This window comes from Copidosoma floridanum, unplaced genomic scaffold, assembly GCF_036245765.1.
Source record: "Copidosoma floridanum isolate Cflo_tuat_1 unplaced genomic scaffold, Cflo_Japanese_pri ptg000035l, whole genome shotgun sequence".
Taxonomy (NCBI): Eukaryota; Metazoa; Arthropoda; class Insecta; order Hymenoptera; family Encyrtidae; genus Copidosoma; species Copidosoma floridanum.
Window position 1 is genome coordinate 1,569,867 of NW_028321912.1, and position 13,328 is coordinate 1,583,194.

At 32.6% G+C, this 13,328-nt stretch overlaps 2 protein-coding genes across 2 annotated transcripts; both read left to right on the forward strand.

Moving 5' to 3' along the window:
- Positions 1 to 378: 378 nt before the first annotated feature.
- On the forward strand, positions 379 to 2,826 carry LOC106641456 (S-phase kinase-associated protein 1). The gene is made up of 3 exons (XM_014355881.2): positions 379 to 495; positions 1,305 to 1,595; positions 2,223 to 2,826. The coding sequence occupies exons 1-3, from the start codon at positions 457 to 459 to the stop codon at positions 2,385 to 2,387; spliced, it is 495 nt and encodes a 164-aa protein (XP_014211367.2). The 5' UTR covers positions 379 to 456; the 3' UTR covers positions 2,388 to 2,826.
- A 3,214-nt stretch (positions 2,827 to 6,040) lies between these two features.
- Positions 6,041 to 12,824, forward strand: LOC106641446 (short/branched chain specific acyl-CoA dehydrogenase, mitochondrial). Its single transcript, XM_014355870.2, has 5 exons — positions 6,041 to 6,150; positions 9,069 to 9,492; positions 11,094 to 11,397; positions 11,959 to 12,212; positions 12,311 to 12,824. Exons 2-5 carry the CDS (start codon positions 9,097 to 9,099, stop codon positions 12,596 to 12,598), a joined length of 1,242 nt encoding a protein of 413 aa, XP_014211356.2. The 5' UTR covers positions 6,041 to 6,150; positions 9,069 to 9,096; the 3' UTR covers positions 12,599 to 12,824.
- The last annotated feature ends 504 nt before the right edge of the window (positions 12,825 to 13,328 follow it).

Genomic DNA, 13,328 nt, shown 5'->3' on the forward strand with positions numbered 1-13,328 from the left:
AATTTCGTATAAAATTTTTGAAAGTCTCAAAAAGTTCTAATAAGAAACAAATGGTCAAAAATTTGTAAAAAAAATGGCACGGGTTGCTGATCCGATTTCCAAATTGTCATAATAAGTATGGATATTTCCCAAATTGTTTAAAAAATCGAAAGATAGCTCAAAAGGTACAAGAATCGTTTTCATTGTGTAAATGAACGTAAAATCCCAAGAAAAATTATATTTTATTTAGGCAGGAAATTCTGACTCAGGTCATTTAATTCTCATTATACGCAGCCTTACGAAATCGTCATGCATCCATTTTGATTACCCCCAACTTTCTTCATCGTTATCACCTCGTTAAGTAGGTGTACTTACCGCGTGTGACCAAAGTAGCAAGTTTTTCACTGTTTCTTTAGCCTCTTAACCCGACACTCCGGTAATTTTGCTTCATCGCCATCAACTGAAGATCCGGAGATCATGTCAGAACTGCCAAAAAAAGTTGTTGCATCAGACAAGGTGAGTTTTACACTTTTCTTTGGTACCAAGAAATTTTGGAGTTAAAGCATCAAATATACATACAACAGACTTATACGTATGTGCTTTTATCGTGTACGATATATTTCGTTACATAAATCTCAGCAAGTGTATATGGTCGTGTCCCAGCTGTTTGAAAAAAGGGGTCAAACCATGGTTGCACAGAATGGTCGTATAAATATCATAGAGATGCAATAACCAAATTTTTTCACGAGATTAGTTGGTCATATTGTAGCCTGCGAAAAGTGGCCCATTTTACGTTTTATATCATATACCTACCCATCAAATCTTTGTTTCTAAGAAGTTTATCGATATTGAACAACTATGGGGCTGGCGAGTTGGCAAGCTCAGCTCAGAGGGCGCTTGGGAGAAAAGCCTCCAGCCAAAATGGGATCAGAGCATTTGAAAACAGCAAGTATACCTATATGTATTCAGCGCCATGTTTGGAGGAGAGATATACAGATATATTCTCAGCCCCATATAGTTTCACTGTTTCCCATTGTTCGATTTGTGCAGAAAAACTGCATTAGAAAAAACAGCAATACTCGCTCACAGAAACACGTACTTAGCGATACATTTTTTCAAAGTATTAAACTAAAAAGAAATACATTTTTTGCGACTTTGTAGAGGAAAAAAAATGTTTATTGTTGGACGTCCGTGTATAAGTAATTGTGAGTTAGTATAATGACGTGTGACAATTTTTTTTTGTTTTTCCGTTGGTGGCGCTGTATGAAAAATGAAAATAAGCCTTACTACGTTTTATGAGTAAATGTATATACGTTTCGTTGCAGGTGCAGACCATCAAACTGCTAAGTAACGACAATAAAACATTTACAGTTGATGTCAAGGTAGCACGATGCTCCACGACCTTTAAAACCATGCTGGACGACTTGGGCCTTGATGAAAACGATAATGATGATGAACCACTGTATTTGTCGACTATCAACAGTGAAGTTCTAAAAAAAATCCTGAAATGGTGCGAATATCACAAGGACGACCCACCTGTCAACGAAAATGATTACGAACAAGGTTGTGCATCGAAAAGTACAGATATGAGCGAGTGGGATGCTGAATATTTCAAGGTATTTTTTTTTTTTTTTTTTTTTTTTTTTTTTTGTAATTCATACTTCCCTTACGTATTTATTAAGTATATATGCCATGTTACAAGTATGATGTTGATGAGTAACTTTCATATTGGATCAATGCATTTTTCGTCTCGTGATAAATACTGTATTTTTTTCTAATGTTTTATAAAATTTTATGTTGCATTGATGTCTCTTGAAACAAATTGAAAATTAAAAATCATAAAACAAAACTTGTTTAAATTTTCTGTGTGTGCATTAATTTAAAACGATGCCACCTGATGTAGAAACAAATGCCAGTGTCAGTCATTCTAACTAAAACATTTTTTTTTCTATTTTTTTAAATGTAAATGTTTAGCATTCGAAATAAATTCTTCATCCTGAAAACCCATGTGAATGGTTTTCAGATTTTTTAACGCGCTGTATGTATAAATTGCCAAATATATTAACTTGCAAGAGGCCATCATAACGTGGTATTCAGCATAATAATTTTTTCCTACGCAGATATATGTATATGATAGCTATATGTTTTAAGTTACTGCACTTAGCGATAATCCAGTATAAATATATTTTTTTGTCATACAATTGACATAGTTAATATTTACAAGCAATTATTTACATTCACAGGTTGGTAATCAAACTTTATTTGATATCTTACTTACTGCAAATTACCTTGATATCAAAGGACTCGTGGATACGGCTTGTAAAAAAGTTGCGTCTATGATCAAAGGCAAAACATCGGAGGAAATACGAAAAACTTTTCAGGCTGAACATGATAAAGCCACCAACTAAAGTCGAGGATAAATATATTCTTTTTCTACTTTCAGTTGTTTGAAAAAAGAGTTTGATTTTATTTAATTTATTAGGTGAGTTAGAAAAAATATTAGACAAGATTTTTTTTTTTTTATTACGAGAGATTTTTCAAAAACAGCACATACTAATACGGACATGGAATACTTCAATATCGCTCTAAATTTGTGACGATCAAGACATTTTACCAGTTATAGTTTTTTTATTTTTATTTACCCTTTTGTAGAAAAAAACAGAATATTTTTATAACTTTTTGATAGTTTACCTGACAGACCAAGTAAAATAAAAATTATTTTTCGATGCAACGTTTTTTTTTTCATTATTTTTCTCATGTATGTATATATTTTTGTAATTTACTTAAAGTAATTTTTATGACTTTTATTGTAACTTTGTTCTGAATAAACTAAAATTTTTGGTTGAAGTGTTGTTTAGTTCTGCATTGTTTAGTTGCCTCTTTGCCCCTACCGGACCATACTTAATAGAATTGTTAAAGCCAAATTAATTTTTTTCTTTTCATGAAGAAAAGCAAGTTCTCAAAGAACGCATGTGGTTTAAAGAAAAATAATTCTGGAGTTTATTATTCAAAATTAATTTGAGTTGAATCATTTTTATTAGCTTCTAACATTAAATTTACAAAACTATTTTAAGCAAGTAATGTTCTTCATATTCAAATATTCCTTTAAGTTTTCATGGCTTTTACATTTTCGATAGTATAATTAGTTTTCAATTTACACATTTATTTTATATGAAAGATTAATAAGCTCGTCTGTATTACCCGGAAATTTTACTATTATGTAAATTATTCCCCAGATAAATGGCACTTGTGTACCGAATACTGTTATATTATGATCCTGACAATTATATAAAATGGCTAAATAATTCTGTTGTAGTAATTTTTTTACTTTAGGAAAAAAGGAATAACAAACAACCCACGTAACTACGTACATATGAAAAACGGAATCACATTGTACACTAAAATATAGAGTTTTTAACTCAATATTCAGTTACATTTTTATAAAATTCCTAAAAAATAAAAGAAACCACTGTTTTATCAAATTTTTTAAAGTAATTTTTTAAAATTCATTTTCGCAAGGGACAACGAAAAATATCGCAATAAAAATTTTCTTGAATATAATTCTGAGAATCATTGATTAATATTAATAATTTTAATTTTACTATAATTTTCCTTGTTTACAACGCACAAAACAGTTGTAATAGTCATTTTTTTGTCAATAAATTACTAAATATATGCTAATAAGACACTTTCAATGATTTTTATGTTCGTGTTGTCAATAAAACGTTTTAATGTTCTATGACGTAAATACCATTTATTGTACGATTGTGCGAGTCATCAATCATTCTTGTACCAATATCTCTAATTTTTCGCTTATCCTCATGTGGATGACGTAGAATTGATAAATCTGAACAAAACAGCATAAAATAAGTGAGATGCTCTTAATATTTCTAACACGTAAGAGCTAGAAATTATCATTTATCTCGGCCATTTCACGTACGTTAAAAAAAAAAAAAAAAAAATTAAAATTACATAGAGAGAAAAAATAATATAAATTATAAAGAAATTTCAGAAAAAGTTATCATTCTGCACAGTAAATCAGACGCAAGTTGGCAAAAAAGGAAAAAATATTATTTTTAACAGTTAAAATTATTGTTTTAGCAGTTATAATAATGGTTTGAATTGTAAAAATTATGGTTAGTAAATTTTATTTTTCAGTGTAGTAATTTTTACTGTTTTTACCATCATTTTTACCATCAAAACCATAACTGTAACAAATAAAACTTTTTTACCAAATGGCATCCGATTTACCGTGCAGAATGATAATTTTTGCTGGAATTTCTTTTTAATTTTTATTATTGTTTTTCTCTCAGTGCAACGAAACAAACTACTTTACAATTACAATTATTAATTTTTTTTTTTTTTTTAATTTTTTCTTACAAAACATTATGTACTTCATAAATTTTACATTAGCCTAAGGAATAAATGCTATCTGAGGCTTTTTTTTGTTCCCTCCAGTGGCTTGTTAACAATTTTTTTTGACGGAATTTTCATCCCATGAAGCAAAGAAAGGTCCTTCTTACAGCATAGTATGGTGAAAAAATATTATCACACTGGAATTTATGAATAAATCTTATGTAGGTACACGTACGCCACCTTCTTTAAATTCTGACTCACCGTCGTGCTCTGCAAGAAAAAAAAAAAAAAAAAACCGAACAGGCTTGACGAGTTTAGCGTGGAAACAAGAGTCAGCGATATATATATTCCAAGTCGATGCTGAATTGCTTTTCAGACAGCAAAATACTTATGCCAGTTGGAGTTTCTTCTTAATTCTTTTTTTTCATATTTTGTTTTTGCTATAACAAACAAAAAATTTTCAAAAGTACATGTAGGATTGTGAAAATCGTAGCCATGAAAAAAAATTTGTGGATGTACAATTTAATTTCATATAAAATTTCTACAAAACTGTTTTTCGATGCTGTCAACTAAAACGATAAAAAAAAAAGATTTATTTTTTACAATGAACTACTATTAATGAATTCTATAGTACAGAAAGCGATTTGATTATTTTCGTAGGACAAAGCGAATGTATAACAGTGTAACGCTCAAAGCAAAAAAAGACCTTGTGTTCTGAAAGATAGTCTGCATTATATTTTTTAAATTCGAATGAGTATCTTATCCACTTCGTTGTAACGATGAATGATAATTTGGTCGTTAAAATACTTAAAAATTAAAAAGTTCACACTTACAGTCGTAATGATCATACAGTTGCTCAAACCTGTAATACTTTATAATTTTTTTTTGTTTCGTATTTTTTTTTCTTCTTATATCATAAAATAAAATTTAATACCTAAAAATACTTTCAAGTACACTCAGTGTCCATTTATTAAAACATACGTATTATACAAGTTGAATAGTAAAACAAAAATAGTTGCAAACGATAATGAAAATAGAGACAAAAATAGTAACATTACGCGAAGTCAGTCTGAAAAAATTTTTGTTTTTTGTGAAAAAATATCCGAGAAAAATTTAGTATGAGCATTATATTAAAAGTGATGGTGAACTAAAAACTTCAGCTATAATATAGCGTGTTAAATTTTTGGAAAAAAATTTTCATACATACACTCCGTGGACGGATGTCACACAGCTGCTGTAGCAAACATTTTAACATTTAGCAATATATTTCGTATCATTGATTATAAAGTAATTACCAGAGCTCATTTTTTTGGTTTTTTATTTGAAAAATTTCAAGTTTTTTTATTAGTACATTTAAACTACACGATAATGACTTGAAATTAATCCAATGTATTTGACTCAACTACACTAAATTTTTTTTGCCTGTATAAAATCACAGTTACTTCATGGAAGTAAAAGAGACGGATATATTTTTTTTGCTTCTTATCTATCTCAACTCACTACACACGCACCCACATGCACATGAACAAATATAAAAGATAATGTAATTCATGAAAAAAGTAACCCGAAGAAAAGAAAATGAAATGTGTCGAAAAAAAAAAAATAATAAAATAACGAGCAAAAGATGGAAAGGTGGGGCATGAGAGGGCCCCACTTTGCGTCCCAAGAGATCGGCAATCAGTTCTTTCCGCAGAGCAGAGTGGAAACAAATATATGCTCGTCAGTCGATCTTTTCGATTCGGATCGTGTATACATATATGCAACGGGCGCGACTGTCCGATCTCGATTTTTCACGCATTTCTCGCGATTTCAAAGGTAATCAATTGCCGTGTGGGTGTTTTTGTCAATACTTTTAGGCTATTTAGCGGTAGTAACATTAGTTTTTTATGCGTTTGCAAAAATGCTATCAATATGTGCTGGCGTCTACTTCCTAAAGCTGTCGACTTCAACTCAACGCTCGTACATAAATGTGACGTATTATTGTGTTGAAAAATATTTATTTTTCATTTAACATCGCGCGTGGGCGGGTGGGTGCGTTTTAAAAGTTTGCGTGAAAAATTCAAGCAAAATATACCTATAGGAAAGTTGACGAGTTATCAGAACTACTATAAATAATATTTGAACACCTGTTTTTTTTTTTTTTTTTTCTTTATGGTAATATTACATGTGTTAGTTTGCGCACAAAGTTATCTAAAGTGTCGGCAACAGTTGGCGTGTATCGAACGTGTACATTTTATTCATACTTGTTAACACACCAATGACAAATTTTACTAATCGTTTTCCTACTCTTTTTTTTTTATCAAGTGCAAAGAGTTACGCAATGTCTTCCGATGGATGAGTAAAGTTTTTTTTTTTTTTTTCTTAAACACCATTTAATCAGTAATAACCTTGATGTCCGTAGGCAAACAAATGATTGGGCGTCCGTTCATCTGGAAACTAAAACTTTTCTAGCTTCTTACTTCCACTTTTTTTACTGTGTAGCATACAACTAAGATTTATATGTCATCGAGCCCAAAATATGAAAACTCATCCCTATTTATCACCTAATTTTGATAATTTTATGTTAAATCTGCAATGAATTTGGACGAACAACTTTTTTTTACTTGAAAATGGTATGCTAATACTATTTATTGCCAAAGAAAATTATAAAAACATTTGATACGAAAAAACAATTTTTATCTTATTATATATAAGTATGGACAATCATAGTTAACTAAAATTGTAATTAAATAATATAAAAAAAATGTTTTGGTACGTGTAATATTAGAATGTGTTACTTTATAAACGTTTTTCATTAGAGCTAAGTCACTAATGTGGGCAAAAAAAATTTTTTTTTCTCGAATAAAAAATTAAAAACTGCTTTCCTGTTATAGTGTACGATAATTGTACGTTACTTTTTGAGTTTTAAAAAACCTCGAAGTGGCATAAAATAAATAACTTGTACTTATGTTGAATGGCTCTAGTTAAGTTTTGATTTTTTAAATCTCATTTTGAGGCTATAAAAATTAGTGTAAAGAGTCGTAGCTGAGAAGTTTTTTCAAAAATATTAAAATTAAATGATTGATGTTGTTTTTCATCCACTTTTCTACAGTACTTTGAAAATAACACTCGTCTGAGTTTCCTTGTTTATTAAAAAATAATAAAAAAAAAAAAAGATAGTAGTTTTATCAGTATCACTATATGAACCTATTCAATATGAAAGCTGAAAAACAGTAATTATAATTATTTATGGTGGTTACAAAACATCTCATCAACTTTTTGATAATGCAAGTCGAAAGGTATACACGCGTATCAAATTAAATATTTTTTTAATAACAAACAAACAGTTAACGTATTTTTACGAACGTTGGTATGCACAAAGAAAGAGGAATCACGAAGAATAACGAAAAACATGCTTCAGTGTCAGCGATGATAAGATAAATGACACTGTTGAATCGAGCCCCCTGCACGCTTGGCCGTTGTGACGAACGGTGTTGTTATCGTGTACTCGGAAAGACAGTACCCACATATTAAATATACGTTTATTCCTGGATTGCTTGCGCATCGCAATCGTTTTGATAAGATATTATTATTATTATTATTATTATTATTATTGTTATTTAGAGAGTTTCTTGCGGCAACGTAATGATGGCAGGCATTCAAGGTATTGTAGTGCCATACGTTCGATGAATTTTCAGAAAAATCGTCGCATTTTTTTGTGATGGATGTTCGGCTGAAATATTAACATACAGGTCATTAAAAATTCTGGTCATTTTTATTTGCAAGGAGACAAAAAACCGTGATATATGTAAGAATTGTTGTGTATTTAGATACACTTGGTGTAACCCGTTCAAGAATCGAAAAAATTTTTTTTAGATGATTATTACTAATCCAAAAACTATATGTTGTATATGGTTTCAGTTGTTGACGATTTGGTTTTCAAAACCCATGCAGTGGGTAAACCGTATTATCAAATACATTGTTTTAATACTTAAATTAGAAACATATGTGGTGTTTTAAAACTTAAAAAAAATATTCAAAAACATCAAAAAAGACAGCCACCGAAACTTACTTCTGAATTACTTACCCATTAACTTGCATCTATACATAATATGCCTAGCGGGTGTTACAATTCTGACGGAGTCTCCTAAAACAAGTTATTTTTTAGCAGTTTTATAAAAACCTTTAAATAATGATAAGGCACTTATTAGTAAGCTAAGTTTCCAACTTGACTAGTCGTTATTCTGATGGTAACGCTGAAGTGACACACCAATTACATGCAAACTACCGTTTAAGGAATCTCGAAACCTTGTTCAGTCATAAACGAAGCTAAAAATTTTCAATTTTTTAACAACATTTTTACAACCTTGTTAAGTTTTTAGAAAAATGTTTTTTAACCGATTATCCACCTAAATTGTATAAAATCTTTTGATCTACTAGTTATGTCAAAAGCGCTTCGATAACAATTTAAAAAACCTTTTTTTTGCGACCCAGTACTATATTCATATTATATAAGGGATATTCGAAAACGAGCCGTAACTTGATTACATGTATAAAGTTTTTTCTCTACTTATTTGTAATTTACAGGCTAAACAAATCATATATTATGATCTTCAATAATTATTTTCATTTGGTAAAATTGTTCGATTTTAATTTTAAGTGCGATTCAATGCAATTGATCTTTGAAAAATCCCGCCGATCCGCTTGAACCAATCACACGACGAATAAAAATGCTTGATTTAATCCTCATGCAGGTACCCCACGCTCGTTCCCGAGAGCACCATGAACTCGATACAAAAGCTCGCCCGCTTGGTGCCCCGCAGACTCTTACGTCGCGAGGTGCACGCGAGCAGTCCCCTGGCCTCCAGTGTTCACCTACCCCTGAGCTTTTTGACCGAGGAGGAGCAGCTGATGAAGGATACGGTCGCCAAACTCGCCAAAGAGGAGGTCCTGCCGTTGGTGCGGAAGATGGAAAAGGAGGGCAGGATCGACCCGGGCTTGCTGGGAAAGCTCTTCGAGAACGGGCTCATGGGGCTCGAGGTGCCGGTCGAGTACGAGGGCACGGGCTGCAACTTCCTCACGACCATACTCGCCGTCGAGGAGCTCTCCAAGGTCGACGCCTCCGTCGGGGCGATGGTCGACATTCACAACACCCTCGTTAATTCTCTCGTTAAGAAGGTGAGGGCTTTCAGTGGTCTTGAGTGTGATGGGATTTTTATTTGGACAAGGGGCTCTTGAGCGAGGGTTCCTTGTGATTTCAGAAGAATCGTTGGGGGTGATTTTAATCAATATTGACTTTTGTAATTATTTTGAACGGAAATTCATGATTATAATGTAGGAGGCTGCCCGTTGTTTCTCAAATTACGTGTTGTTTCTCGTATTTTTTAATTATTTACCGACCAAAACATCTTCATTATAGCTGAAAATGAAAATTCTAATCATAAAACTAAAATTTGCACATCCCACTAGATGCATTTGATAATTCAATTTCAAAAACATAACGGTTCTTAACCATCTTAAGAAATGTTTTTCAACTTTTTTCAAAAATTTACTGAATTTATTTTTAGTTAATGTTTTCGAAGTTGATTCTACATTTTTCGATATCTTTTGCTATTTTTTAAAAATTGTGCATTTATTTTCTAAAATGGTTCAAAAAACAATTATTTCCTGTAACCGTTGAAAATTCCTTGTTATTTAAATGTAAAATCAAAATATCTGGTGGCATGTGCTCATTTAATTGTTTTTCAGGTTTTATTGTTAGGTCTCTCAATTGTACATTATATAATGAAAAGATTTAAGTGGGTGTATAATTTAAAAATAAATTTTGGAAAGTAGTGTACATAATCTCTGAGGAATAGAAACTACGGAACTACAAAATGTTGGTATTTTTTATCACGGTTGCAATCAGAATGGAAAGACCACGTGAGAACTGTTAATTAAAAAGAGCTGAGATAATTTGTTTTTTTGAATGAGACTATGCCTTTATAAATATTTTTTTTCTTATCTTAGAATTATAATATCAAGTCATGATGTGAGTATTATAACAGATTACACTTCCTGTCATATTTCTCGATGTACTTGTATGTGTCATTGAAGGCTCGATAAAAAAAATTATTGCGGATAAGATTATCGTATTTCAAACCTCATACAGAAAAAAGCGTTTTTGCCTATCCTCATCACAATATTATAGTGTAATGCGATCGTTTAAATGTGATACGTTCAAATATATTTTGTTCCGACCTCGGGCGTTTTTGAGGGTCGGGTGTGCCCTCGGTAGAAAAAATAGGATTCACCACATAAGCGCCGTCGCTCCGCGGCTGCCTTACGTCCCTTCGCCGATCCCTTGGGCCGCAAAATAGCCCCGGAGACGACGGCACTTATCCGACGAAAACTACTATTACCGTAATTCTATACACTGAGCAATCCAATTCTTTGAATCAAAGAAAATTTCTTTACCCTCATTCCGTTGAATATTTTCTTTTAATTGAAACAAATTTAGTCGATCCAAAAAAACCTTTCGTACAACTAAATGAGAAATTCGTAATTAAAAAAAGAAAATTTTAATTTAGTAAAATATTATTTACAAATAAACTTATATTTTTTTACTCATAAGAAAATATTAAACGGAATGAGGGTAAAGAAATTTTCTTTGATTCAAAGAATTGGGTTGCTCAGTGTATGTGAGTGAATTGTAGGTTACAATATATACGTGTATATTCAGTGTTTGAAAATAGATATCTCTATGAAATTCATCATTAGTTGTATTCTCCTTTACATAGGTCGCCAGTGAGGAGCAGAAGAAGAAATACCTTCCAAAGTTGGCGAACAAGTACGCAGGCAGTTTTTGCCTAACGGAACCAGGAGCCGGTTCGGACGCGTTCTCCTTGAAAACGGTTGCCAAAAAAGATGGCTCGGACTACGTCATCAACGGTTCGAAGATGTGGATTTCAAATTCCGACATTGCTGGTGTCTTCCTTGTCTTCGCCAATGCGGATCCGAGCGCTGGATACAGGGGGATAACAACATTCTTCGTCGAAAGGGATACGCCCGGCGTCAATGTTGCCAAACCTGAAGACAAACTCGGTTAGTTTACCTTATTATATACGTTTTTATTGGAATTTTTTTAGTAGGTATACAGTCCATCTTTTGTTCTCATTGGAATGAAGAAGAATTAGTACCTACAACAGCTGTTTTGATCTTCTAAACCCAGCACTTCTTGACGTTAAATTATTAATTTTATAAAAAGAAATCCACCTATCTTGTCGATAAAAAGTACTTTTTTTCTATTATGCTGAAAACAACCCACAAAAGGTTAGTGTATATCGATGCTAGTTAAATTTCTGCCATCAGCGCATTATTACTCAGCAACGGGCAGCCCATTATGGGCTTGTTTCTGCCGTTAGATGGCGGTAGTGTGCCCACGTAAGATTTTCTTAGAACTATAACCATATATACGTACGATATATAGAAATAGTTCTTTGAAAATCTTACATGGACACATTATCGCCATCTGATGGAAGAAACAAGCCCATTATATTCACACAAGGTATTTGATCGATAATATAGATTTCTGTTTCACAAGTAGAGTGTATTACATCTCCTTGAATTGGTAAACGTATAAACGTAATAATGTTTCGTGATTAGGCATCAAAGCGTCAGGCACCTGTATGGTACACTTCGAGAACGTCCGGGTGCCGGAGAGCCACATCCTCGGCGAGTTCGGCAAAGGCTACAAATATGCGGCCGGTTTTCTCAACGAGGGTCGCGTTGGTATCGGAGCTCAGATGCTGGGCATTGCCCAGGGCGCTCTGGACGCCACGATACCCTACACCCTCGAAAGAAAGCAATTCGGCAAGAACATCTTCGAATTCCAATCGCTACAGCATCAAATCGCTCAGGTAATATGTTTTCCTTCTTTACCGACCAATAAATCGGCTAGTAGTTTTTTTCGGAATTATACATTCACTAACAATATTTATTTGTTTTCCCCAAACAGGCGGTGACCGAAGTAGAGTGCGCAAGGCTGCTGGTGTACAACGCAGCGCGACTGGTCGACGCGAAAAAAGACGTGATGAAGGAGGCCGCGATGGCTAAGTATTACGCCTCCGAGATGGCGCAGAGGGTGGCGTCTAAGTGCGTCGACTTCATGGGTGGTGTTGGCTTCACGAGCGACTACCCGCAAGAGAAGTTTTACCGTGACAGCAAAATTGGTACGATTTACGAGGGTACCAGCAACATGCAACTGTCGACCATAGCCAAGGCCGTTAAAAAGGAATACTCGTAAAAACGATCCACCAGCTGGCACAGCTTTTTATTTCGTGATGCGCTGTTGTGTGGAGCTATATTTTTATTCTGAGAATAAGTTGCGAAACTATTACGTGTTTAGGTCCATGGCCATCTTTCATCTTACTTCAATGTGTGTTACTTCTACTTTACTCGTAAAAATTTTTAACGAATAAATGTATAATTTTGTATGTCTAAAAATAAATGAGTAATTTATAATGAAACAAGCGGATAAATTAATGCAAAACACTATATGGCTTGCGTGTAAGGCACGACCAATCTACAAGATGCCAGAGCGTAAAATATTATTTGAATAACAGAATTTAATTTTGATATTATTCCGTTATTATATCCAAATGAGTTTTAGTATCAATATGATCACTTTGAATTTAAACTAACAAACGATGTTTCAGCCATTTTAAAACGTTTTTTGATACGTATGTGTCTTCATAACAACACTATAGGTGAAATTGTTCAATACAAAAAAGTTATTTTTAGAAGATCTACAATTTTTGTATTAAACATTTTGCCTGAAAATGTGTTGTTCAAAAACAAGATGGTGTAAAATGATTTTTCGGATGTAGTGAAACAATTTTTGTCGATCAAACCGTTAAGACGGCACTTTAGAAAAAAAATTTACTGTGCAAAAAAAATTTTATTTTGATGAGCTCTAAAAATTTTGTTATTAACATTTTTTTGTAGAATCAGAAATTATTACTATAACAGGAAAA

Bases quoted from the DNA above. Each gene is read 5' to 3' on its own strand.
- LOC106641456 (XM_014355881.2), top strand. From the start codon at position 457: ATGTCAGAACTGCCAAAAAAAGTTGTTGCATCAGACAAG. The intron at 496-1,304 runs GTGAGTTTTACA...GTTTCGTTGCAG, and splicing joins AAGTTGTTGCATCAGACAAG to GTGCAGACCATCAAACTGCT. The intron at 1,596-2,222 runs GTATTTTTTTTT...TTACATTCACAG, and splicing joins GGGATGCTGAATATTTCAAG to GTTGGTAATCAAACTTTATT.
- LOC106641446 (XM_014355870.2), top strand. From the start codon at position 9,097: ATGAACTCGATACAAAAGCTCGCCCGCTTGGTGCCCCGCAGACTCTTA. The intron at 9,493-11,093 runs GTGAGGGCTTTC...TCCTTTACATAG, and splicing joins TTAATTCTCTCGTTAAGAAG to GTCGCCAGTGAGGAGCAGAA. The intron at 11,398-11,958 runs GTTAGTTTACCT...TTTCGTGATTAG, and splicing joins CAAACCTGAAGACAAACTCG to GCATCAAAGCGTCAGGCACC.